This window comes from Gymnogyps californianus, chromosome 3, assembly GCF_018139145.2.
Source record: "Gymnogyps californianus isolate 813 chromosome 3, ASM1813914v2, whole genome shotgun sequence".
Lineage (NCBI taxonomy): Eukaryota > Metazoa > Chordata > Aves > Accipitriformes > Cathartidae > Gymnogyps > Gymnogyps californianus.
The window spans coordinates 46,819,738-46,844,164 of NC_059473.1; the positions used below are offsets into that span (position 1 = coordinate 46,819,738).

The following is a 24,427-nucleotide window of genomic DNA, read 5'->3' on the forward strand; positions in this document are numbered from 1 at the left end:
ATACTTCAGTAAGTAAATTACTGGTTCTTTTTCCCCACCTTGTTTCCCTGTCATCTACCAGGAGGTGCCAACTAAAGCTTCACCTTATGTTGACAGTGCTCTTAAGCCCTTCTACCGACTGCAGAGTGAATACAAAGATACATTGAAGCAGCCCATGATTCATCAATGGTTGGAAGGTGCCCTCTCCAAAAGCACACAAAAGTAAGAGAACCATACAGAACATTCTTTGCATTAATTAAAAACTCCAGTGTCCGTTGAATGGGCACAGGGAAAAAACCAAAACACTATGAATTAACACAACTGTAAAGAAAACAAGAATATACCACTCTTTCGGTAGGGTGTATTTCTTCAGATTTACTCTGGTGTTGTGTATTCAGCAGATGAAAAGCAGGGCAGGGAATCCAGAGACCTGGCTTCCGCTGAGATCTGCGCAAACCATGATGTGGTGGATAGGGCGTTTGAAAAATTGTCTAGCTCTAGTAATACAACAGTGAACTAAAAATTTGCTTTTTGTTTCAGAATTGACGTAAGACCTTAACCTCATGTTATTTTCAGTGAACAATGGTCGCATTTTCAAAAAACTTGAGTTCTACTTTCCTTTGACTCTTTTAATGTATGTAATGATTATCCAGCTTTTTAGTGGTTTAAAAAAAAAAGCTGTGGATTTTTTTTAACTGCTGAAGAGCTAACTGTTCACAGTTTAATAAGGCAGTCATAAAGCAATACTTTCTTTAGTAGATTTCCTGTTTCCTAGTTAGCATCCTGAGGACTTCTTGAGCATGAATATCCATCTGCATTAAGTTCTTTAATGGATTTTGTTTCTGTCTGTCTAGCTGTATTTTAAATTCATACTGCTGTGGGATGTTGCATTCTGTGAGTTCAACCAGTTAAACTGTGTAACATGAGAAAGCGATACTGGCTTTTGTTTGGAAGTTCTGCCAGATAATTTCACTGGATACCCCATACTTCTGGCATTGTGGACAATTTATTCCTTGCGCCAGCTATAATTTTTTTTATATCTCTGTAATCTTGCTTCAGACCAAAGAGTCCCCGTAGCCTATTTTGATGTTTCTTTCCTCTCCCCATCTTTATAGTTGTTGTTTGCTGGTTTTCTTTGTTCTTTCTGGTCATAGATGGTATGATCAGAAGAGTCCATGCAGGTTACAGTGTGATGCTGTAATTTCTGTCTGTCCTTACATGGTTTTCCAAATAATTCTTAGCATATTATCTTGTCTGTTGACTGCTGCTGAGCATTGGATTGATGTTTTCTGAGAATTAGCCACATAATACTGAGGCTTTAAACTGTAGTCAGAAAGTGAGTTCTTGCCCACCCTTCGCCTCCTTATCCCTCCCTGCTGCTCCACTTCTGGCACATCTCAGGTACTTATTAATGCCCAATGCATCTGCAGTGCTTTGCACTCACTTTTTTGGTTATTCAGAATAAACTTAAAATTATAAGACAATTTTGACACTCAAATATTCACCAATGGTCCTTAAAATTATTCTTAAGTATTTTGGACAGGGCTAAGCATAGATTGGTCTGGATTCCACTGGTCACTTCCATTTTGCACAAGAACTGCTTTTTCAAGCTTGGTGTCTCTTCTTTTAACCAGTTACTAGTCCATAAAAAGAAGCTTATTCTTAACCCACAGCAGTTATGTTTGTTTAAGTAACATTGCTGAAGGACTCCAAAGGTTTCTGGAATGTCAAGTTGCATGCTTGTAAAGCTAAAATATCTTAGAGTGAATTCTTGTCTTCAGTGAATCTGGTGACACCACACAAAGTAGCTGTTCTGTAGTTCCTTGGATCCAGCCAGAGCTGTTTTTCCCCCAAAAAGCAGTTTCTCACTTCCGTGTCAGCGTTACCAAAACCGACTAAAGTGCTAGGTTAAACACAGTGGTAGTGGTTAAAAACGGATAAGATTGGCAGGTTCATTTGTTAATTCCTTAGAATTTTCTGTTGAATTCTGTTTTCCTGATTTGTTGTTACTATTTTCATCAGTTTGTTTTAAAATGTCTTATCCTCACTGAATAAGAGAAGAGACGAAGAAACTCAATGTCTTAAATGGAGGAATATTGTAGTTTCTTCATTGAGAATGCAGATGTGAGTAATTAATTTAATTTCCTGCTGTGACAATATCTTCTTGCATCCAAATGAGAAAGACAGAAAAGAACATAAACTGGTTAAAAATCAGTGAGGACTAAACTTGTTTAAATGACAGAAGAACTTCAAAGTACAGCAGAAGTAGGTCTTCACAAGTGAGTGGGACTAGGAAATACCAAGATACAAAGAGAGCATGGTTGACTTATTGGTATACTTTTACTTTTTGTAGAATGGTATCTTGAAACAGTTTCCATGGCACTGGCAAGCACTTTTTCTTTAGCCATTCCTGTCTAATTATCCCTTAAAAAAGCTTGCCTGCTGTCTGTTGCCTCCCTGTTTAAAAGTAAGCATCGGGAAGATTCTTTCAACTTTCTTAATTCTTACAGTAGTAGTTTGATCACTGTCATAGAGAGGCTCTTGGAAAGTTACAGATTTTAGCCAGTTATAGAACATAGCTCAATCTGGTCACTTCTCTTATGGATCCTCTAATTTCCCATTGTTACATCTGTTTTCTCCTCTTAGCTATTCTTAACAACTTGCTGTCCTGGGCATCTGTTAATTTATATGATATTATGCCCTTCCCATTTAGGCATGGGATTTCAGTCCGTAAGGCTTTTTGAACTTTTGTTGATTAGTTGATTTGTGTACCTTGTTTGATTCTATGCTTTCTTTAATGTGGATCCCAGTATGTGGGTGTACTGGGTTGACCCTGGCTGGATGCCAGGTGCCCACCAAAGCCACTCTGTCACTCCCCCTCCTCAGCTGGACAGGGGAGAGAAAATATAACGAAAGGCTCGTGGGTCGAGATAAGGACAGGAAGATCACTCAGCAATTACCATCACAGGCAAAACAGACTTGACTTGGGAAAAAAAATGAGTTTAATTTAAAAACACCTTCCCCCCACCCCTCCCTTCTTCCTGGGCTTAACTTTACTCCCAAATTCTCTACCTGCTCCCCCGGAGCGGCGCAGAGGGATGGGGAATGGGGGTTGCGGTCAGTTCATCACACATTGTTTCTGCCACTCCTTCCTCCTCAGGGGGAGGACTCCTCACACTCTTCCCCTGCTCCAGCATGGGGTCCCTCCCATGGGAGACAGTCCTCCATGAACTTCTCCAACATGAGTCCTTCCCACGGGCTGCAGTTCTTCACGAACTGCTCCAGCATGGGTCCCTTCCACAGGGTGCCGTCCTTCAGGAACAGACTGCTCCAGCGTGGGTCCCCCATGGGGTCACAAGTCCTGCCAGCAAACCTGCTCCAGCGTGGGCTCCTCTCTCTCCACGGGTCCTCAGGTCCTGCCAGGAGCCTGCTCCAGCGCGGGCTTCCCACGGGGTCACAGCGTCCTTTGGGCATCCACCTGTTCCGGCGTGGGGTCCTCCACAGGCTGCAGGTGGATATCTGCTCCACCGTGGACCTCCATGGGCTGCAGGGGGACAGCCTGCCTCACCTCTGCTGCAGGGAATCTCTGCTCTGGCGCCTGGAGCACCTCCTCCCCCTCCTTCTTCACTGACCTTGGTGTCTGCAGAGTTGTTCCTCTCACATATTCTCACTCCTCTCTCCGGCTGCAATTGCTGCTGCGCAGTAACTTTTTTCCCCCTTCTTAAATATGTTATCCCAGAGGCGCTACCACCGTCACTGATGGGCTCGGCCTTGGCCAGCGGCGGGTCTGTCTTGGAGCCGGCTGGCATTGGCTCTATCGGACATAGGAGCAGCTTCTCACAGAAGCCACCCCTGTAGCCCCCCTGCTACCAAAACCTTGCCACGCAAACCCAATACAGCGGAAAGTGGTGTTTTATTCCATCTATACCATTTCTAACTTGGCATTGGTGTTCTTCTGACTTTTCCTGCCAGCTTCCTGAGAGTCCTATTTAAATCAGTTTCTTCATTTTAGAAATAGACATTTCTGACTGGTGTGCACTTGCATGCTCTCATATACATGTACGCTTCTATAACTTGTTTAAAACTATGTATTTTTTGGTCTGTCACACTGTTACTCGTCCTGTTTGTAAAAGGAATTTTACTTAGCGCTCTATTGGTTGTAAATAAAGGCTGATTCAGACTGATTGAAATTGAGCAATTGCATTCCTTGGTCTCTATTGAGTTCAAACATTTTGAGCACGTCAAAAATGTTGTGATGAGAAGGAGGCTTCAACACTGAATAGCAGTCTTCAGATTGACCTCTAGAACTAATGATGGAAATACTGATTAATTGATAATGATGGAAACATAAGTAGCTTCCTCGCAAGGAAAACCATTCCTCCCAGCATTGTTCAGCATTTTTCTCAGGGCCAGTGATGTACTGATGTGTATCAAGTAGTTTTTTCTGTAAAAGTGTAATTTTTTTCTTTCTCATTAATCTTCCTTAATTTAGGTATTATGAAACTGTATCTGACGTGCTAAGTTCTGTTAAGAAAATGGAAGAGAGCCTAAAAAGGTTGAAGCAAGCCAGAAGAACTGCAACTTCAAACCCTGTTGGTACAAATGGGGGCATGAGTGACGATAACAAAATCCGACTTCAGCTGGCCCTAGACGTTGAGTATTTTGGAGAACAAGTAAGTTATGAGAAACAAATTTGTTTACTATTATTACTGGTTTTGGAAGGGAGTGAGACAGAGGAGAAAAGGGAAGCTTGACTTAGTTTTTTGGTCTTGAAGGCTTTGTCAGTGTGGTTTTGGTTTTTGGGGTTTTTGCTTTGCTTTTTCCACATCTATATAACGGAGGTGACTTGAGACCTTGGTGACTGTAGATACCACTTGAGCAATGCATGCTTTCCTGTCCTTTCTTACACAAATGCAAAGCTTGTATTTCTTACTATTCAGAATTCAAGTACTGCTTAGTGCTTAGAAGCGCAAAGAAGAAACACTGTGTGGACAGATCAGAGGGCAGGGACCTTCCTTAGCTCTGATGGAAACATCTTTATGGCCCTGCTTTTGTTTGCCTTCTCTCTGGATATTTCCAGCCTTGACTTACTGTATAGTCAAGGGTCTATCCCCAAGAGCTTTGAAGACGTTAGCCTTATTTGTTGTGCTGCGTAACTGTAAGTTCCTTTCAGTGCCAAATATGAAACCTTAAATAACAAAACAAATAAAAGAAGAAAATATTCCAGAAAATGTGTGCAGTAGCTACATCAAATTGTATAAGCGTACTATTTTGTACTCATTTATTTCTGAAAATTATACGTAGAAGTAAACAAGCTTCCAAGTGCAAGTCCATATCATCAGTTGCCAAGCAGTTGTCATCAGCCTTGTTTATGAGCAGATGCTGTTGATGCATTGTAACAGGTAGATAAAGTCTGCCTCTGTGTGAGCAGATGCTTTTCTCATATCTGAGACTTATCACAAAGGAAGAAGACTTGGGTGGAAGTACGGAAATCTTACTAACAAGAACTGTTATTTGGCCGGTTTTGGCTGGGGTTGGGCTTTTGTTCTTTTATTCCCATTATGTGCCCTAACATCACTGCAATGTGAATTTAAGCTGAACTGGGATAGATTACTCGTAGTCATTTAGGAGCTGGTTTGGTACATGTGAACATTACAAAGAGTTCCAGCAGCAAACGTCTTTTCAGAATCATTTCATTATGTTTTATTTACATCCAGATTTTTCTTTTTCAGTGCACTCTTAGTTTTCTCATGGCCCTATTTTTCTAATTGTCAGAGCAATAGATTTCCTGGGTAAGAAATGACTCGTAGCAACCTCTCTATTTGTAGAGCTGTTTGCATCCCCCAGGAAGTTTGAGGCTAGAACCATAGGCTTTTGCAGCCTATTGAAATGCTTTCATCATCATGCTGTTGGCCGTTCTTGGATGTATTCATGTTTATCTTTAAAGTTTTGCCCAGAAACCTCATTTGGGGTTTGAAAAAATTTCAGTTGAAATCAATGCATTAAAAACAAACTTACAGCCAAGTTTCTCTTTCTGACTGTTCCATTGGAAAACTTCCCACTGGCTTTAGTTACAAGTTGCCTAGAAGATGGTTAAAGATCTCCCTGCAAAGACACTACATTAACTGGAAAGACTTAACTGAGCAAAGTTGGATACAAATTTTTTTATAGTGTGCACTATATGCAGTTGTGGGTTTTTGCCACACGTTGATACAGGACAAAACATATGCTTTGCTAAATGTTTTAAGTAGAATAATTAGTGAGCTTTTGATGTTTTAAAGAAAATTAATGTTTCTTCTGTGTCTTTTTAGATACGAAAGATGGGACTGGAAACAAGCAGCATAAAAAGCTTTTCAGCCCTTACAGAGCTGGTTCTAACTGCCAAGGATCAGGCTACAGCGGAACAATCCTAGATATTTTTGAAAGCATGTGATTGAAGATAAACAATGTCCCTAAAAGAGAGAGAATTTAACTCTTCTTTATTTTACCAAATAAGTAGCAATGAAGTGCTTCCTAATGTATCTCGAGCAACAAATCAGTGCATCTTCTGTCAAGATAGGCTTGTTTCACCAAAAGACTGAGAATTTACTGTAGTTTTCCATTATATGGAAAGCAATCAAAAGTTCTAAACTTTCTACTGTAGAATAAAAGTGGAAGAAAATGTTTTTTTATTTTTGTTGTACATCTTAAAATGTAGAAGAATGAACTTATATGATGAAAATAACGTGTAATAAATTGTCTTCCTAACTTTTGATGTCCCATATGTTTTTGAATCAAATGTATTCATTGATGGCTGTCAAAAGCTTTCAAAGGGACTTTATTCCAGTTCTTCTGGAATAAAGAAAGTGCTGACAGGAATAGGAATCTGCTATTTCTTGTCACTGCTTTGCACTTACCTGCTTTCCCTCATCATGGGTTGTGGTTAGCTCTTGTTTAGGTTTTGAATGTTTTCATTTTATGGATTTGTTTTTTTCACAGACCTTATTGGTGAGAAGTGCCGCATAAAAAAAGCACTTAAAGTACTTTAGATTTCAAAAATAATTTCTAGTATCAGTATCTAACTTACTGGCTGTTACATTCAGGCTGCCTGGTTTCCTTCGAACGAAAACTTAATTCAGTAAGCTAGAATTTATTATTTCTGATTTGTGTTATATTTTCTGTTAGAATTCAGGGGAATATTTTGCCTGAATACATGTGGAATTCTTATAGCTTCAGACCTAGTTCCTTCAGTACAAGTTGCATCTTTATATAGCAGGAAATTTCAAAGTGTTATTAGGGTTTTAAATGGTAGAAGGATTAACAAAGAGCTCTCTTGAACCTAGGGTGATTTGCCTATTGACACTTCTCTTTTATATGTGAGGGACAGATAACACAGTCTGGGGACAGCAGGAGGTGAATTTAAGGCTTTCAAATGAGAGAAGGCCCTGTGTGAGTGAAGGAAGGTTTTGTTTGTGGGTTTGGTTTGGTTTTTTTTTACCCTGTGAAAGTTTAGCACTGGAATTCTAGTTCGTGTTTGTTAATTAAAAAAAACCATTTCTTTCTAAAATATTTAGAGAGCTTGGGTCTTAATGGGGGAGCCAAAGATAATGCAGATCTTCCAAGTACTTAGAGATACGGAGTTCATAGCACATCACTGTTATGTGGCATTGAAGTTGTAGTGAGCAAATCTTTTACAGCATTAAGGCTTTTATTCCTCACAGTTGGAGAATTGACCATATTTTAGTTGAGAAGACACAACTATGTGATCACTGTGCTTTTGAAACGATTAAGATAGGTGATTATTATGACTTTTCTAAAATTCATTTCATGAAGAGGGGCAGTGGGTAAAGTACTCCTGCTTAAAATTATGTTGATTCTCCTTGCATTCAATCTGAGTGATGGAGAGCAGGATTTGCTCTTCTAATTTGCTTAGCATCTCTCTGTTCGTGGCAACATGCACAACTGAGAGAGCATCCACATTTGTTGCTGAAGAAAGAAACAGCAAAGTGAACCAACTTGCTGGATGTCAGATCTGTTTGTCTCATTCAGTGATGTGGAGATCCTCAGCCAGCCAAGGGCTTAGGTACGCACTACTGAATGAACGTAACTCTTACTGCTTATGAACAAGAAGTTTGTCGTCTGTATTATATTTTTCCAGGCTTCTAATTGACGAACCTAGAAAGCTTGGTCTCCCTGCACCTCTTCATTTTCGTTTATTAAGAGTCAGGAGTAGAGACGTCTTGCTACCACTAGCTACTGCTGTTTTCAACAATGTTTTCTTATCATAAAATGAATGTGTAAGTTGTAGTCTGAGACTGAGATTGTAGTACTGTAAATGCATTGTGCAACTTCTTATTTTGGAAGGTGTGTATCTCTATAAATTTAAACTTCTGTAACAGCTGTCACAAAAGTAGCAGGTTCTGAGATCTGTGCATACTAGTGATTGAAGATAGAACAGCTTGCTTTGTATCCTCCAAAATCAGAGAAAATGATGCAATCTGTGTACCAAACCAAAAAGGCACGAAAAGATTACTTGCCCTTTTGTTGCACGTGACTTCCCACGTCTTCCTGCAATAACAACACTTCCTACTTGTCATCATCAGCTTGCTGAGTATACAGGCTGAACTCTGTTCTTTTCCATTGAAGACCAACTTTAATTTCAGGGCAGGAAATAACATTGTATAGCAAATCAAAATTATTGAATGGTCCTATGATTGCTGTAAATGTCTACATCACTGGTTTTATGTCAGTTCCCCATCTTTTATTTTTGTTCACTTGAATAGCATTTAATTTTCTTTCAGTGGAATGCGACATTAGTTAAGAATTTGTGTGATACCCCTGTTGAAAGAAAGAAGAGGTGTGAATTGGCTTTGTCTTTGGTAAAATGAATTTTAGCATTTTCAAATACTGTGGATCAGTCGGGAGGAGAGGATCTACCGTGTAAGTGTGTTCTGATAGAGGTGTCTTCTGCTACTAATCCTCTTTCTTCTCTTCCTCAGATTTTTTTTTTTTTAAGTGGACTTCACTTCATGACAGTAATGCAGATTTTGTGCCTTTTTCTTCTTCCCTTCTAGGACTTCTAGAAAACTTGCTATGCCTTTCTAAGTCTGGAAGGAATTTAGCTGAAAGAGGTTTAGTATAATAGCATTGAGGAGGGAAAGAGCAGTGGCATGTTTTCCTCTAAAATGGTAATTGGATTCTCAAGTTTGTGGGTTATACCAGAAGTGGACCAGACTGTTTTAACCTCATCACCCAAAGATAACTAGCAATATGTATATTTGGCTGGACCACTCAATATTGAGGAATATTTACTCCTTTTTCCATCAGCAGTTGTATTTTCATGCTTGAACTGGAGGGATGAGGAAGCAAACGGCCTAGATTTTTTTTTTTTTTTTTTTTTAAAAGCTTATCAGCATAATTGTCAGCTATGCTCAGGGATAAACTATGTTGTTTTGATGAAACTTGAAAACCCTGTCCTTGTCTTTGTTTTCTTTCTCCAAATCTCCCGTCTGTGAGAGCATGATTTTAGGTGCTTCATTCACTAGACTTGTTGAGCTGTAGACTGCGGCTGAGAGCTGAGTGTGTGCACGATGCTTAGGATGCTTGGAATGTGCATCATTGTGTGCCTGGCAGAGGAATTTAGTGGAACTGGAGGAGACCACTGGAGGAGAGTGAAGAGTATAAAATGCCATAAAAATTTTAGATATAAAGTTGATGTCAGAAACAAGTCTCAGGAGAGTATACGTTGTTGGGGAAGCGGAGAGATTTAGTTGGGGGGTTTTGGGGGGGGCGTTGGTTTGTTTGTTGGGGGGTTTCTGTGGGTTTTTTAACCATTTGAAGATCTAGGAGAATGGGTACATATACAGACAGCTTATCTTTTTGGTACCGTAGCACTTGCTCCAGCACCTCTCTTCCCAGTCCTTGCTGTGGCCATTATATTTTTAGTTCCCTGTCTCTGCCCTTCCTTCCTTCCTTTTCTTCTCCAGGGTGTCAGTGGAGAGGTGCTCTCCACCACAAAGTTTCTTTTCTGAAAAGTGTTTAGGTTTGTGGGTGGTCGATTTATTTTGTTTGTTTTTCTGCCTGTAACCACTGAACAAGGTATGGAATCCTCCAACAGCATGCAGCCCCTACCTGTGAATAATGGCATTTTATCCCAGAACTTACTGGCAGCCTGGCCAGGGGCTCCCTTTCATTATCCTCCATCTTCATCATCGAAAGGGAACATTTTGTGGTCTGAAATTTTATTTGTGGCTGATGCAACCTTCTGACTTTAATGAGTAAATGGGATAACTTTTAAATTAGTATGAACACTTGGAAGCTGCCTCTTGCATGCTTACAGCTACATCATTGGCTGTATTGCATGATAATTTGCAACTTACTGTCTTGAAAAACATAAATCTGACCTGGAGCAAATTTCGGAAGCCAGAAAAAGGGATGTAGTTACGGACATAAACCCAACTGAACTGTGGCAAAGCAACTTGGAAGTGGTTTTATTTGCATCTTTCCATCTCTGCATAGTTATAGTTAATTGCTTCTGTATATAATACAAGTACAGTGTTCAGATGTTAGAGCATCTGGAATACATACAGTATAATCGGATAAATACGTGGATGCTATATCATAGCACTTGAAATCCTAGTATTCTCAAGAGTGAGTTGTGTTATTTATTAGTCTCTTCCATTAAGCTAGAAGGATCTGTCACGTATCTACACCACCGACAGCATGCCACTGGCACCAGTGGGTTTGGATTAGATAGACATTTGTGCCATGGTGGATGACAGTGAGCTACCATGCTCTGTAGGATACATCTGGCATCATATACCAAAGAGGTTTGCAGTTATCTTCTGAACGCCATCAGTGCTAAAGACAAATCTAGAGATGAGAGGTGGAAATCCTTGTTCCACTGAGAGGCTTTCATTAGTACCAAGATTTCACTCCCAGTTCCTCACTTCCTAATTCAAGAGTCGTCTAATAATCTGTTGTTCCAGTTTAATGTTTCAAACCTTTATGACTCTCTTAAGAATTGGATTGGACCACTGAAACCTCTTTATTCGTGTGTAGCAGCACAGCCACCATTTATACTGGTATAGATTATTGCCATTAATACTATTTTTTAAGAACATATGGTTTGGATATGTTAAAGTTTATGGATCTGGGCTTTAACCAGTAATGTTCTTTTTCACTATAAGGCTGTAATAAATGCCTCTCAGGTTAGAAAGTAATCCAAGGAATGGAATTGTATTGGAATAGTAGGCCTCATGGTTTTTTCCCTAAAAAAAAAAAAAATTGGAGATAATTCTGTCAGGCTATGAGAATTTATCCATCACAGTTCATTACTGCTACCAAACCCTATTTTTAGCTTTTCCATAGAGTTAAGAAATGAACATATCCATCTGGGCTGCAGAAACTTCCTCTAAATGTGTTTTTGCTTCCAAGGCAAAAAATCTTGTCTCAGTGGGACAAGTGAAGTCTGCCTGTGCTGTTGGCAGCATTTTAAAGGAAAATGTTGCTGATGAAGCTAGAAGTCTCTCTGGATTACTGTAAAACTTTCATTGTAACATAAAAGGGGGTCTCTGTTGCAAAACTGACCGAACTAAAAATTAAAAAGTGACCTCTTAAACAATGAAGAGGTCCTTTTCTATACCTTTTTATAGTAAATGCTGCTTGCTTATAAACCTGTTTTTTTAAGTCAATGCCCTGCTGGCTACTACTTTGTCCCCACTGCATCGAAAAAGGGAGCTGGGGGCAGAAGGGAGACAAAGTGGGAATAAGGAAAGAAGAGAAGCTGGAGGAAGAGTTTGAGTCACCTCAAGTGAAATAGATGAACAAGGATGAAATGTTGCAATGTTTTAGCTTTCAAAAAGCTGTATTTCAAACACTACCTGCTTCATCTCAAAGCTAAGTAGAGCACTAAACAAGATCATAAAAATAGCTGATGAATAAGAAAAAGACGATGGGAAATGTGCATCATTCCCCTCCATCCCCATCCCATGTGCTTGCATTTAAACCCTGTGCAGAGGGTTTGTTATTCTGCCAAGGAAAAGCATTGCTCTTGACTTCTCTTCAAAAACAGCTAAAAGGAATGGCTTGTTCAGTGTCACATCCAGGAACACCCCATCTTCCTTCTGTGCTGTGGGGTCTTCTGGCTGATCTGTTCCATCACTGGTCAGTTTGAAAAAGGCTTTATTTATTACCTGTAAGGCAAAACATGCGAGTAACTGGAGTCATCAGAGCATGACAGTGAAGAGACAAATGAGAGTTTGAGTAAATGATAAAGTACATGAAGTAATCAATAACTTAGATCGGCTGTAAGCAGCACAGGATAGTCTCCATGGATGTTTAAAAAAGACGTTGGAGTACTTGTTCTATAACACGTGAAAAAGCTCTACAACTGCTTGTACACTTGGGCTGTGTGAAATCCTGGTACCCTTGAAGCCCCTGACAGAACTTCCAAGGTAGGGCACCTTCTTAAATAAAAGTAAAGGCACTCAAATTGCAAATTATATTCCAGAAGTACCTTCTTTTTATGAAAGACAGCCCTCTCCTTCAAGCTCTCCCGTCTTCCTCTTGGGACTTGAACACTGGAGCTTGTCTTCAGGTAAGGTTTTCTGCTGCATGCACCTCTGTGTGTGTGATTTCTGGGAGTAGTCCCTAAGTGATGGAGGATTATCCTCAACAGCCCAGTAGCTGCAGCCTCTACTACGCACTCCAGCTGTGGTGCCTGGAGGCGTTTGAGCTGGAGGTGGTAACAAATGTAGTCTGATTTGTATGTACAGTGCCTAGCAGACTCAGATCTCGAACTTCATCTCTGTGTTGCATGTTGTGTTTGCTGCAATGATGAAATTTGAATATTTTAAGGCAAACCTGTTGCTGCTGATAGGCATATTCACATCGTTCAGTCATCTTGAGATGTGTTCCATGTGGCTCTGACTGGTTTGTTCTAGGTGAATTTATACAGTGAAAGAGGCTGAAACTGAGCAGGAGGCATATTTTTTAAATGCCAGTGATGTGTACTGTACCTTTCCAACTGTTAGATTGGTGTCACTTATTTTACTGAGATCTGCCCCCTTCCCCAGCAGTGCAGGCAGTTCCATATCTGCAAGAAGCTCCTGTAGATCAGAGCTGCCTTCTATTGTTAACTCCGGCAGCGTTAATTTAATTTCTCTGCGGAAGAGAGAGAGAGAGAGAGAGAGACACAAGTGAGTGCGTGCTCTCCACTATGAAAGCATGGTGTTTGGGCAGTCCTGGGGAACGGGTACGTGAAAACAGCCGCAAGAAGTGCTCGGTATGTGGGGACAGACTGCTACCAAGCTACCGAAGGGCGTCATGTTACTATTTCCAAGTGGGAAGTCACCCTAAATCTGCCCCGAGTATGCTATTAAACCCCAGATCATCCCACTTCATGGGTTCTGTGTTGTCAGCTATGGAACGGCACTCGCTTGTTTCCTTGAAATACCCCCAGACAAAAAGCCGATCCCGCCGAAGTCGAGCTCCCTCGGAGTGAGGCCCCCTGGGCTTGCAGGTGTTTCTCTTTGTGCTCGGTGTTAAACCCTCCCTGTCAGGATCCAACCCCGGTCAGCGAGCGGGCAGGCCTGCGCCGTGCACCCTGTCTCGTTCGTCCCTACAGGAGGGCGCGTGTGCCCGAGCCCTACCTTGGGGACAGCTGCTGAAGCCAGGCCGAGGACTGCAAGGGCAGCTCGGACTCCACGTGCTCCAGGTCACTGCCATTGACGGGCTGCAGCAGCACCAGCAGCGCGGTCTTGCTGATGGGGACTTCCACCACAGAAAAAGTCCCACTGGCATCAGTTTTGTGCTTGAATGTCCCCGTGACTGACAACATAGGGACCAAGACCTTCGTGTTTGAATCCACCCAGAACTCCTGAGGGTCTTTGAGCCGGGAGGCTTGCTTAACGTTCACTGAAAAACAGATTAAGAAAGAAGAAATGGATTCTTCTCTTTCTTCACTCCTCCCCTCTGCCCCTTAGCTGGTATATATGTTTGTTTAAAAACAACACACTGTGCATTAGACAAGGGCTGTGTGTATAAAATCATGTTCAGCTACTGTAAGCATATGTATCCTGCCTTTAATATGCCTTCTGGTAGCATCAGGCAGAGGCTGGTGCAGGCTCACAGCACAAGGACCGCAACCATCAGGAATGCAGCCAAAGCTGCTATATTTCTAGTGGCTTTGCAGCCTTTCCTGGGCACAGTATTTCTGCTTGCTTGGTAGCCTGCTTCCTCACAGGCTGCCACGTGGCTCCCGGTTGGCTCACAGGCCTGTGCGGAGGGTCTGCTTGGATTTCCTCTCCATCCTTCAAGTGGCGGTGACGGCACGTTTTGGAGCATGTCCATCAGGGCCAGCCCTTGCTGCAGGAGCGCTCTCAGGCAGCCGGGTGGGCTCGGGAGAGGGACGGCAGCGTAAGCTCTGGCTGAGGTCTCACCCTTGGGGATCTTGTGAACCAAAGCAATAGGGAAGGTAGTAAGCATAACACCGAAGTGTTGATTGAGCCAAGGAGGTTAAAAAGCACATACCTGAACGCTTGCTAAACCTTAATATAAATTTCTTACCCAGTTCACAAGTATGGGAAGCCTTGCTCTCACCTCCTGCTGCTTCTGTGCAGCTTTGCATTTCAACATGTTATCTGCTCACTGCCATAGATCAGTGCTGCTGCCCAGTTAGGCAGATAATCCTGTTGGCATTAAAGAAACTACTGCCATCAGCGAGAAGGGCAAAGATCAGAAATCTTGAAATTGCTGTTTGATGGAATTAGGGAATTAGGAAAACAGATGTATATGTTGTGGTAAAGAAAGGAACTCCTTGCATTAAAGTAATTAATATTGGTATAAAACAGGTCTAGCTGTACTATAAAATTGGTCTAGCTGTACTATTAACTAGTCTATTCTCCAATAAATCCAGATAAATGCTGGACCCTAACATATTAAATATGTAGTAAGTGGTTTTGCATAGGAACACTTGCCTCTTAAATGAGCTTGCATAAAAAGAGCATTTAGGCACTTTCACCTACTGTCACTTCACCAAAAAGAAGGAGCAGGTAGGAGATGTGAAAGGTGTAAGCCAAACAAAGAAAAAGGAAGTGGAGTTGTTCATCTTTTTTTCTTATTTTATAAGAATAAGAGATGAAAGCAGAAAGGAGCCACTTTCACAGGGTCTGTATAACCTGCAGAATTTATTCTCACAGGATAGCAAAAATCAAGACTGTAACAGAGTTAAATAAAAGGAAAAAAAGAATTCAGCATTCAGATAGCTAAATGTATCAAGGTGGGATAGTGATTGGTTTTAAATAGTCTTGGGCAAGATATTGCAAAATTTCAAAGTTCTGCTATTGACTTTGGGACTGAGCCTATTAGTATTGTGCCAGTTGTGAACCATGACAAATCATCACCCCTGTGCTTGAAACGGCTCCCTGTGGCCTTCTGCTAGGTGAGGGTCTGGAAATCTGCCCTCAAACTTGTAACTAGGTGTGTACTCCCCTGAAAGTGCTCTAAAAGGTGTTAGTAGTCTTAATATAACTATTTGTTTCTTACAGCATTTTTTTAGGACATGGGAGAGATGTATTTACTAAAGAAATCCTGCTTTTTGCCTCAGACACCTGGAATGTAAAATGAGGAAAACTGAAGAAGATCGACATCCCTTCTATAGAAGGCACATTGGAAGAAATGGTTTCTTACAGTGAGATCTCTGGTATCAGGACACAGAAGCTGTGGGATTGGGCAACCTTTTGGCAACCACATCAGAGCAGGGAAGAAACCTGTGTCTACAATATAGGGAAGATAACTGAAGTGAAAAAGGCTATCAATCACAGAGCGAATATGTAGCCTGGGAGAGCAAAAGAGTACTCTGCAGTACTGACTTCGGAGTACAGGAAAGAAACATTGGACCTCTCTGCTTCAGGTGATGATCTCCACGTTCTGTAATACAGGCTTTATGCCAGCCTGACAAGCTTAATGGGAGGATGACTTTCTGTGGAAAGCTATGACTTTTTACTTTGAAAAAAATATATAGCAAAAAGCATCCTACCAAATTTCTAGTTAAAACTGAAGTTGTTGAAGGTTGTCTGTTCAAAAGAGGGTTTAAATGGGAGAAGGTAAGGGCGCTTAAGATTATGCAGTCCCACGGTGCTATTTTCATTCACTAGTTTGTAATTATTTTGCAACTTCAAACAGAAAAGAAGTCTATCAGTAGAATTTGCACCTGATGCTCTGCATTGGATTCTAAATGGCAGCCCCTGCTCAGCAGCAAGTCTACAAATGTGAAAACAACTGCGTGCAAGTGAGCAAGAGTTGAGACCATTGGAACATTTAGCTGTTGTTTTGTATGGATTTCTGTCCTTTTATCAATCCTATGGCTGTTGATAGCATCTCAGGAGCATATATAATGTGTTTCAGACCAAAAAAATGTACTTTTTTGCCTTCTGCAGCTATAGGGACAGACATGGAACATGACAGCATCAGCTGTCATGGTTGCCCCTCCACAACCAAATGGCAAAGCAAACGCTGAAGTCGTCTCCTGTGTTTGTTAGAAGAGAGTTGCTTATCTAATTCATTTGTTCTTGAGCCAGTTTTCTCTATACCACGTCTGGAGACTGCAACATCTCAAGTGCACCCTTCTGAGACAGAGGAGGTAGTAGAGCTGACCCAGTGACTCAGACCCCCGAGCATGTGTTCCTAAGCTAATAAAATTACAAGTTTCCAATACAGAAGAAGAGGAAAAAATTGTTCTGCTAAAGGAAAACTCTGCTCTTGTAACCATGACCAAGTCTGTAACACAAGAATTATTTTTGCAATATCATCTCTATGCTAGACCTTACCCTGAAGAGAAGGGTGATGCTCACAGCTCCCTGAGGAGTTGGGATCAGTTAATGACAGCACTCATGAAAGCCAAAGAAAACCTGATATCCAGTTTACAGGTGGGAAGATGAAGGCACAAAAGCATTTCATGGGCTCCACCTTTAGCAGTAGAGGCCCGCTTAGAAACTTATGGCTCACTGCAAGTTTTCTGAAATACGGTCACTGATAGGCAAGCTGTCCTAAAGTGTGCAATCTCTGGTATTGCATTAAGTCTCAAGGATGTTGAAAAGCAGCTACACTCAGAAGAGGAGGCTCAGTTGTGGTACAGGGGGATTTCTGTGACAACAGCATGGAACGACCCTAAGTAATTAAGAGATTGCCTTAATTCTTCTAGTTTTGTATATGCTCCCCGCTTCCATAACTGGTAGCTTGTTTGGTTGCTTTCTGAGCCAGATGTTGCCTCCAGACTTCTGTGTTTAATAGCCACTAGAGGAGTCGTGTCCATTATATTTTTTAGCTTTTCTTGACTCTGTACCTCCGGCCTGTTACCCCCACCTCCCCCGTGGAAATACAGATTCTGGGGAAAGGTATTTCTTTGGCTTGCTTTAAACCTACTTCCGAATCATTTTTGCTGGAGGCTTCTCATGACTTTTAGTTCCTTTGCAGTCAGAAATGCTGCACAATCGTCTCTTATTCACCTTCCCACACCTCTCCTAATCCTGAGCTTCCTGGACAAGGGAAATTTCTTGGAGGCCATCTCCCTCCATGTCCTCCCCATTGCCCTTGCTGGCTCATGGCAGAGTGCAGGCAGGACCCCCAGCACAGTGGTGGGGAGCAGGGCACTGTACATGGAGCAGTGGTCCAGCCTTTCATCTGAGCCCTTCCCTCTCGCCGCTGGCCAGGCGTGACCTTGCTTCCTTCCTGGGAGCAGGGCCGCTGCCCATCCTCTACCCAGCCTGCCCCCAAAACGAGCAGTGCTGCCTCGTACCTGCCAAGCGGACATCCACCACAAACAACAGGTCAGCAGATGGATCGATGTCTGTCAGTAAGCACTTGCTTTGGCCCTTGCTTTTGGCCTCCACGAAGGCGTTTATTTGCTTTGCTGCCTCGCTTGGGTTTGTAAAGTCAACAGCTCGCGCATAGAGAGCATCAGCGGAGTGGAGCAAGTCCTGCACGAACAGTTGGGATAGAGGTACGCCGGGGGCAGAGAACAGGCAGAGTGTCTTGGAAAAGAGCAGCTCCTCATCCCTGCTCTTGACGAGGCTTTCGATCATCCTCAGGCTGGAAAGAACTTTGTGTCCGTCCACCCTGGAGGTGCAGTCAGGGTCTCCAGAGGGGGGAACAAATCCCAGCAAACCCTGCAAATCAGCTGCTGTCTGGTTTGAGGCACCCAGGTAGAAAGACACCAAGGAGCCATAAAGACTGGTTGGGGACAGGAGCACGTTTTGGCCCTGCCGCGCTTCCCGCAGCACGCTGTAAAACCGCGCACCCAGGACGTACACAAAGTCCTTCACGTAGCTCAGTTTCTGCTTCCCCTGGCCACTCAGGCTTGGGGCTTCCAGCTTGTCCTTGTTCAGGTCATCTTCATAGGCAGGTGTGGTTTGGGACTCTATGGAGACGGGGACAAAAGTTTTCTTTCCCTCCTGGACCAGGCTTTCCAGCTCCTCACAGGTACTCTTGTTGAAAGAAAACAAATTGAAGGGGTGGACGTAGACCCGGTCACAAGTCACTGCGGTGAGGCACACCAACAAACAGAGAAGATCTGCTACCAGGTTCATGTTGAAAAATTGCTTCCACGGTGTCTGCTGAAAGCAAAAGTGGGGAGGAAAGAGGACTGATCAGCCTGTTGTAAATGCGGTTTCTCTTACTTGCAGGGTGAGGTGCTAGTGCTGCGTTGGAGTTAAAAGGGCAGGAATTTCAGTATTTAGTATTATTAGTTGGTCTGACTCTGCCCCTTGAAAAGCCCAGGGTGAGATGTCCACCAGTTTCAATGGCGGCCGGTGGTGAAATGCTAAGCACAGATTTGACTCCATTACCCTCTGCAGTACCCTAACGACTTAGCACGGGAAGCAATTTGGTTGTGCATGCTGACTAGTTAGGCTTGCAAACTAGAGTGTGCTAGTTCTGGCAACACATTATAATAATGCAACTATATTGCTCCTGGGACCTGGTCAGAGCTATCTCTGCAAAATGCTGCACTAAATCTTGCTGACACATGGACAGGCTAAGTGATTTGCCTGCTGTTATGTGGGAACTGGGTTTGGAAACCAGGTCTCTTAAGGTCCAACCACTGAACAATCCTGCTTTGTATGTCTAGTCAGCATAATACTTGGCACTAGCAGAGCATTTTGTGTTTTCATAGCCCAGTGCAAACATTCATTCTAGCTTCTAGGCAAACACACTCAAGGCTTCCTTATACAAATGTGCTAACACTGAAACCATTTTCATAGCACCTTCTTTATCTGAATACGGAGTTAGAAGGGGTAAGCTGAGTTTTACTCCACTGTACAGGCAGTCTTCTCCTTCAGTAAAAGACCACCTGCTGCTCTTGGTTTTCCTGATGAGAAGTAGAGAATTTTACTGGATGTGGATGTCACTGGTGTTTTGGCACAAAGGATCTGGTGCATATTGGGAGTGAGAAAGTCATGGGCACACATACACACACACACATACATACACACATGTGCAAACAGACTGACAAATTTTGCATTTTTATAATTCTCACTTTTCCTATATCCAAATTTTGATAACTAATAGATCTGCTGCACCTTCCCTGGATTTCTAGCATACGACTTTGTGTATTTGAAATCCAAATGCATTGGAAATTACGCATCTATAACACTTATCATTGGCCAAAATGCTGTTATTCAGAGCTGTATTTTTATTCTACTAGTCATTTCTTGTTTATTGTAGCTCTGTTCACCCTCGTTTGCCCTTTCCAAGCTCTGCAGAGCTCATTGGATGGGCAAAATGCTAACAGCCTTGACAGCAACCAAGCTCTGCTCTCTGCCTTCTTTCTCCAATATTTTTTGAGTCACGCCAGCCTGTCAGGTATTGTAATTCTGGTAGCCTGAGCCTTTTGAGAGGACACAGTGCAATGTCTGTCTCATCAACACTTTAATTTACACAGGGTGGAAGTGTCTGGGTTTAAATCCAGCCATTCAAGACCTGGCACCTTCCCAGCCTGATTTACGATGTATAACCATATTCATCTCACTGAGGAATCCCTAAGTGTTTCGTGCCTAATAATACTCCGGTTTGCAGTATCACCACTCTCTTGCAAATACAAAAACTGAGACGCGCAGATGCTTGGTAATTAGACATACCTTGCTAAGTACATATGCCTGCTAACGTGCACGTCTACATTCCCAGGCTGTAGGTTCCTATCTAACAGCTTGGTTTGCAAATGGAATTTCTGCTGTTGTGATGGTCCCTCGGGATGTCTGAGTGACTTCCTAGCGGGTGCCTGCGGGTTTGGCCTGAAACTATTTGCTCCCCAGAGGCATGCAGGGGAGGACCTGCTGTAGATCTCCAGCCCTGTGCCTTCATCCAAGGATTACTCTTCCCCATTAACTCCCACCCCATCCTCTAAATTGGCATGTAGGCAGCGGCAGTCGGTGCTGCTGTCCCCTCTGCTCCCTGCCCTGTCTTCGCCTCCCCAGCCCCGCTGGCAGCAGCTGACGTGCATCACAGGGCTTCTTCATTGCTTATGACCAGTTAAAAAATTATCTTGGGAGGTGCCTTCCCAACTTCATCTTCACAGTTAGCCCAGCCACTGTGCTAGCGAATTTCTAGACTACTTGCTGCATTTTCCAGATTGGGACAGCTCAGGAAAACAAACCAAAAAGCCACAAATTAGAGGCACTGCCCTTCCCACCGTGTTCTCTCCATCATACAATTCTTTTGAAGCATTTCTTAATCTTTCCTGTAGCAGCAGGGAGGATGACTCTGTGCCACCCAGTCAGGCTGTGCCATTAGGCACCGTTGGTGCCCGGTGGTTACTTCTCTATGGCTGCCAGAGCCACCATGTTAGCTCTTTTCTCATGAGCAGAAGCAAGAGGAGCAGTTCTCACTACCCGCACTTACACTAAGCCCCATCTGTGGAAAGCCAGCGTGTTCTATTTCCCTGAAGTCGTCAGCCCCAAGCCTTTCAGAAAAGCTTGCAAATCTGAGTTGAAAAACTGGCATTCAAAGCAAATCCAGTAAGTGTGCTTACTCACCTCCGTCCTGGTGTGTGCCACCCCTCCGATGCCGTCCCCCCTTGGGCAGGCTCCTGGTGACACCTCTTCCCCCTGGAGCGGGGCAGCGTGATTGCAGGTGGATTTATGCCCTTTCCACGGAAGGGCCCTTTCCACATGTCTGCAGTGGCATTGCGCAAAGCTACTTTACATCACAGGCTGGGGGGCCGAAAAAACTTAGCTCAGGCCAGACAGGACCTGATGAAACCTGAGCATGGCTTAACACCAGCTGCATAGAAAGTTCCAGGGATGGATACACAACCTTTAACCGGACCCAGCACGTCTGCGTAGCCTGCGGTTACACATTTACTAAGACAGACACAGGCGTTTGACTATGCAGAAGAACCGATTATAGGAGCTGAAAATAACTCAGCTTGTTTTGTGCCAGACTGAAAGGAATGCAGATTTCTTGTACCTGTATTTGTTGTACAGTCGGACCAGATTTTTTCTTCTCGGATAAATTGCCTTTAATCTATACCTTGCAGCCTGGGTACCCATCAGTGGGTGGGACATGTACGCTACTGCAGAGTGAAATGGTTAAGCTCTCAATTTTTACCCTTTCTTTCCCTCTTGATCTATCCAGAAGATCAAAAGTTTGTTCTTTTTCCTCTTCAAAACAAAATGTGTTGAAAAGGAGAGGATGAAAGCTAGATGGATTAGGTTGCCAGAGCCAGATCACAGAGACTTCATCCCTCCCAGTCTCAGCTTCCCAAGTCCTATTTGGCAAAAGGGGTGGGATTTGGAGATCTTTCTACTGCTTTTGAAACAGTCCTTCAGTTTTGGTGTGCCCCTTCTTCCTCCTTAAGCAAATAAACAGTGAATCAAACTGGGGATGATGCAGTTGGGTTAGACTGGGTCTCGTTCAGTGCCCCTGTTATAGTTAGTAATTAAAATCCCATAGCTGTAATGGGAGTAGGGCTGATTTAACATCCATGCCCTGATTTTAGAGAGCCAGTCAGGCATGGTTGGTACTGCAGGACCCAGTTACATCTTGGGTTCAAGCAGAGAGCTGAGAGACAGGGATGTTTTCAATGCATCTGGGCAGACGGAGCTGGTGGAGCTGAAGGCAGAGACAGGGACAGCCGAGTCCTGCCAGCCCGAGCGCTGTGTGCCAGGTGCCTAATGCCAAAGGGATGGGAAATTTCTGTCTCTGCAGCCCTGCTTTTCATTTAAACAATCTGATTACCTTAGCTCTAATGAGGTCTGAAAGCAGTTCTGAGCACAGGCCCATATGACATGCTTATCGTGCACACAAGGCTTAAACAAACAGCTTGAAATATTCAAGATGTTTTGTCCTCTTGCTGCCTGAGCATCTCAGTCGAGAAAGCATCTGGCAACAGAACAGTCCCTGAGCATTTGTCCCATCTCCAGACAGCTATAAAATGTGTGCAGCCCAGCCACACATCCAGGCAATGGGAGAAGTATTTCCTCCATTAAAAATGCATTTTGTTCAGCTAAATGCTAAGAGAAAGAGCTAGGTTTCGGGTTGCAGTCCCCCTTCTTTCCTCTCTCCCCTGGAGAGTCCTTCCCGCAGGCAGGCTGGGGGAGAAAGCTGGGCCCTTAGAGGCCAGTGGAGGTGCGGGTGGGACCTGTGACGGCACAGCCCAAATCTGTGTCTCCTGCCCCTCCACCCGTACAGGTCCGCACGAGGCACTAGGCACCAGCAGTGTGCACAAGTGGCCAGACCGCGCCGTGCCTGTGAGCTATAGCTGGTCCGCTATGTCCTCCTACGTGAGGCTTGAACACAAGGAAAAAGCAAACCCAGCCTGATACTCTCAGTATCAAGGACACAGAAACCAAGGTGAAGGGCACCTTGTGTTCTGTAAAACTCTGAAAAGTATCCTTATTAACAAGAATTATTGACTTTGGCTAATAAGCTACAAGTGATGCTAATAATATATACTACAGCTGCCACACTTATGTGTTTGCTGTGGACAATAAACACTGGGAGGGGAAATCACGTAACCCGCAGCCACTGTATTTTTTTTCCTTAAATCATTATGCCTCTGTGCTGTAGCACCTGGAGTGTGTTGCTGTTTGGGTATCTCCTGCTTCCGGCTCCCCTGAGGACCATGACCTAGTCGTGCTGCACCTGGTGGTCTCCTTTTGCTATAGATACCAGCCCCAAGTCAGAAATCCTTGGCTGCAGGGGATGCTGCCCCGCAGAAGAGGGGGAGCAGGAGGCACCTGAACAATAACTCCAATGTGGTGCTCTGGTGGCTCTGTCACATAAAGAAATTTCAGTTTTTAGTTGAAAGTTCTCAGGGTTTTCGGCTAAGTTGACCTTTGGGACTCTTTTGGTGTTTGTGCACTCAGTTCTATTGTTTTCTGTCAACAAAAAAATTGTCAATGTCTTTGAGGAGCGCAGGAGTCTTTCTCCCCGCCCCCAATCAATAAAGTCATCAAATTAAAATACCCAGCTTTCTCCAGAAATAAGTTTCACCAGAAAATGTTCAATGATCCGCTTTCACCACAGTGCTTCTCTTGCTTTGGACTGCCGGGAATTTGGCTGGCCTCAGTAATAAGGGAGAACCTTTGATTTCACCTTACATTCATGCCCTAATACAAAGCTCAGACACAACTCCCCCCTAATTTGCCAGTCACTTATGCTCACTCAATTAATATTCCCCTATTAAGATGCATCATGCACTAGCACAATTCTTAGATCTTTGTCTTTTATCTTCTCACAGTTTCTACTAAAGGAGAAGCTTTCAGACTATGAAGAACATAGACTGCTACACCTGGAACGTATTTTATCCTAGTAGGACTTAATTACAGTTAGTCTTTCATTTTACTTCTGAGCCATTTTTAAGCGGGAGTGCATGAGCATTATTCCAATTACTATACGTGGACCCTGTTGTTAGGCTTTTTTTGTTGGGTTGCCATGGTTTTAGGAACAAGTGTTTGCTTAAAGATAGAGCTTCAACTTCGGAAAGAAGAGAGTCTCTATCCTGCCCTTCGGCCCTAGTATCTGAGGATTTGGCTCCCTGAAGAAAGCTGTGCCAGAAAACCTGCATTGGGCCAAACTTGGGCGAAAAGCTTTCCGGCAACTAGGAACCGAAGAAGGTGAAAGCAAGGCTGTTCCTACAGGCATCCCGTGTGCAAAGCAAGCCCAGGGCCCACGCAGGTTTCCTAACGAATCTCTCCCTGCAACAGCCGCAGTAAAGGTACAAAGAAACACAGACGTCTCAAACCTGCTCTTCAGCGAAGAGGTTCGTGCTCTCCTTTTGCCCCACTCTTCCCGATTTTGGAGGGGCACTTGGCTTCCCCTTTTATATCTGCTCTTGCATAAGCATGGCCCTCCCTCCCTCCCCCCCCCCCCCCCACTGCCCTCATTTCTCTTCAAAACCTGCCTCTGTTTTTCCTGCTTGTTATTCATGGTCACTGCTGAGGGGGAGCAGAGGGGTGGAAAAACACTGGTG

At 43.3% G+C, this 24,427-nt stretch overlaps 2 protein-coding genes across 2 annotated transcripts in view; one reads left to right on the plus strand and one right to left on the minus strand.

The window, feature by feature from the left end:
- COG2 (component of oligomeric golgi complex 2) overlaps window positions 1–6,726 on the plus strand; it is a 33,274-nt gene extending 26,548 nt beyond the window's left edge. The window contains exons 16-18 of the mRNA XM_050894829.1: window positions 62–201; window positions 4,472–4,652; window positions 6,291–6,726. Coding sequence (XP_050750786.1) covers window positions 62–201; window positions 4,472–4,652; window positions 6,291–6,392 — 423 coding nt within the window. The 3' untranslated portion in view covers window positions 6,393–6,726. The remainder of the gene's footprint in view (window positions 1–61; window positions 202–4,471; window positions 4,653–6,290) is intronic.
- Window positions 6,727–11,960: 5,234 nt separating this feature from the next.
- AGT (angiotensinogen) lies at window positions 11,961–18,566 on the minus strand. Its single transcript, XM_050895113.1, has 4 exons — window positions 17,756–18,566; window positions 13,611–13,875; window positions 12,978–13,122; window positions 11,961–12,152 (listed from the first exon to the last, which is right to left on the minus strand). The coding sequence occupies exons 1-4, from the start codon at window positions 18,543–18,545 to the stop codon at window positions 11,961–11,963; spliced, it is 1,392 nt and encodes a 463-aa protein (XP_050751070.1). The 5' UTR covers window positions 18,546–18,566.
- Window positions 18,567–24,427: the final 5,861 nt, after the last annotated feature.

Excerpts from the sequence above, each read along its gene's own strand:
- AGT (XM_050895113.1), bottom strand. The coding sequence starts at position 18,545 with ATGAACCTGGTAGCAGATCTTCTCTGTTTGTTGGTGTGCCTCACCGCA. Across the intron at positions 13,876-17,755 it reads GGTGGATGTCCGCTTGGCAG|TGAACGTTAAGCAAGCCTCC; the intron begins GTACGAGGCAGC and ends TCTGTTTTTCAG. Across the intron at positions 12,153-12,977 it reads CCAATCTAACAGTTGGAAAG|GTAATAAATAAAGCCTTTTT; the intron begins GTACAGTACACA and ends TTTGCCTTACAG.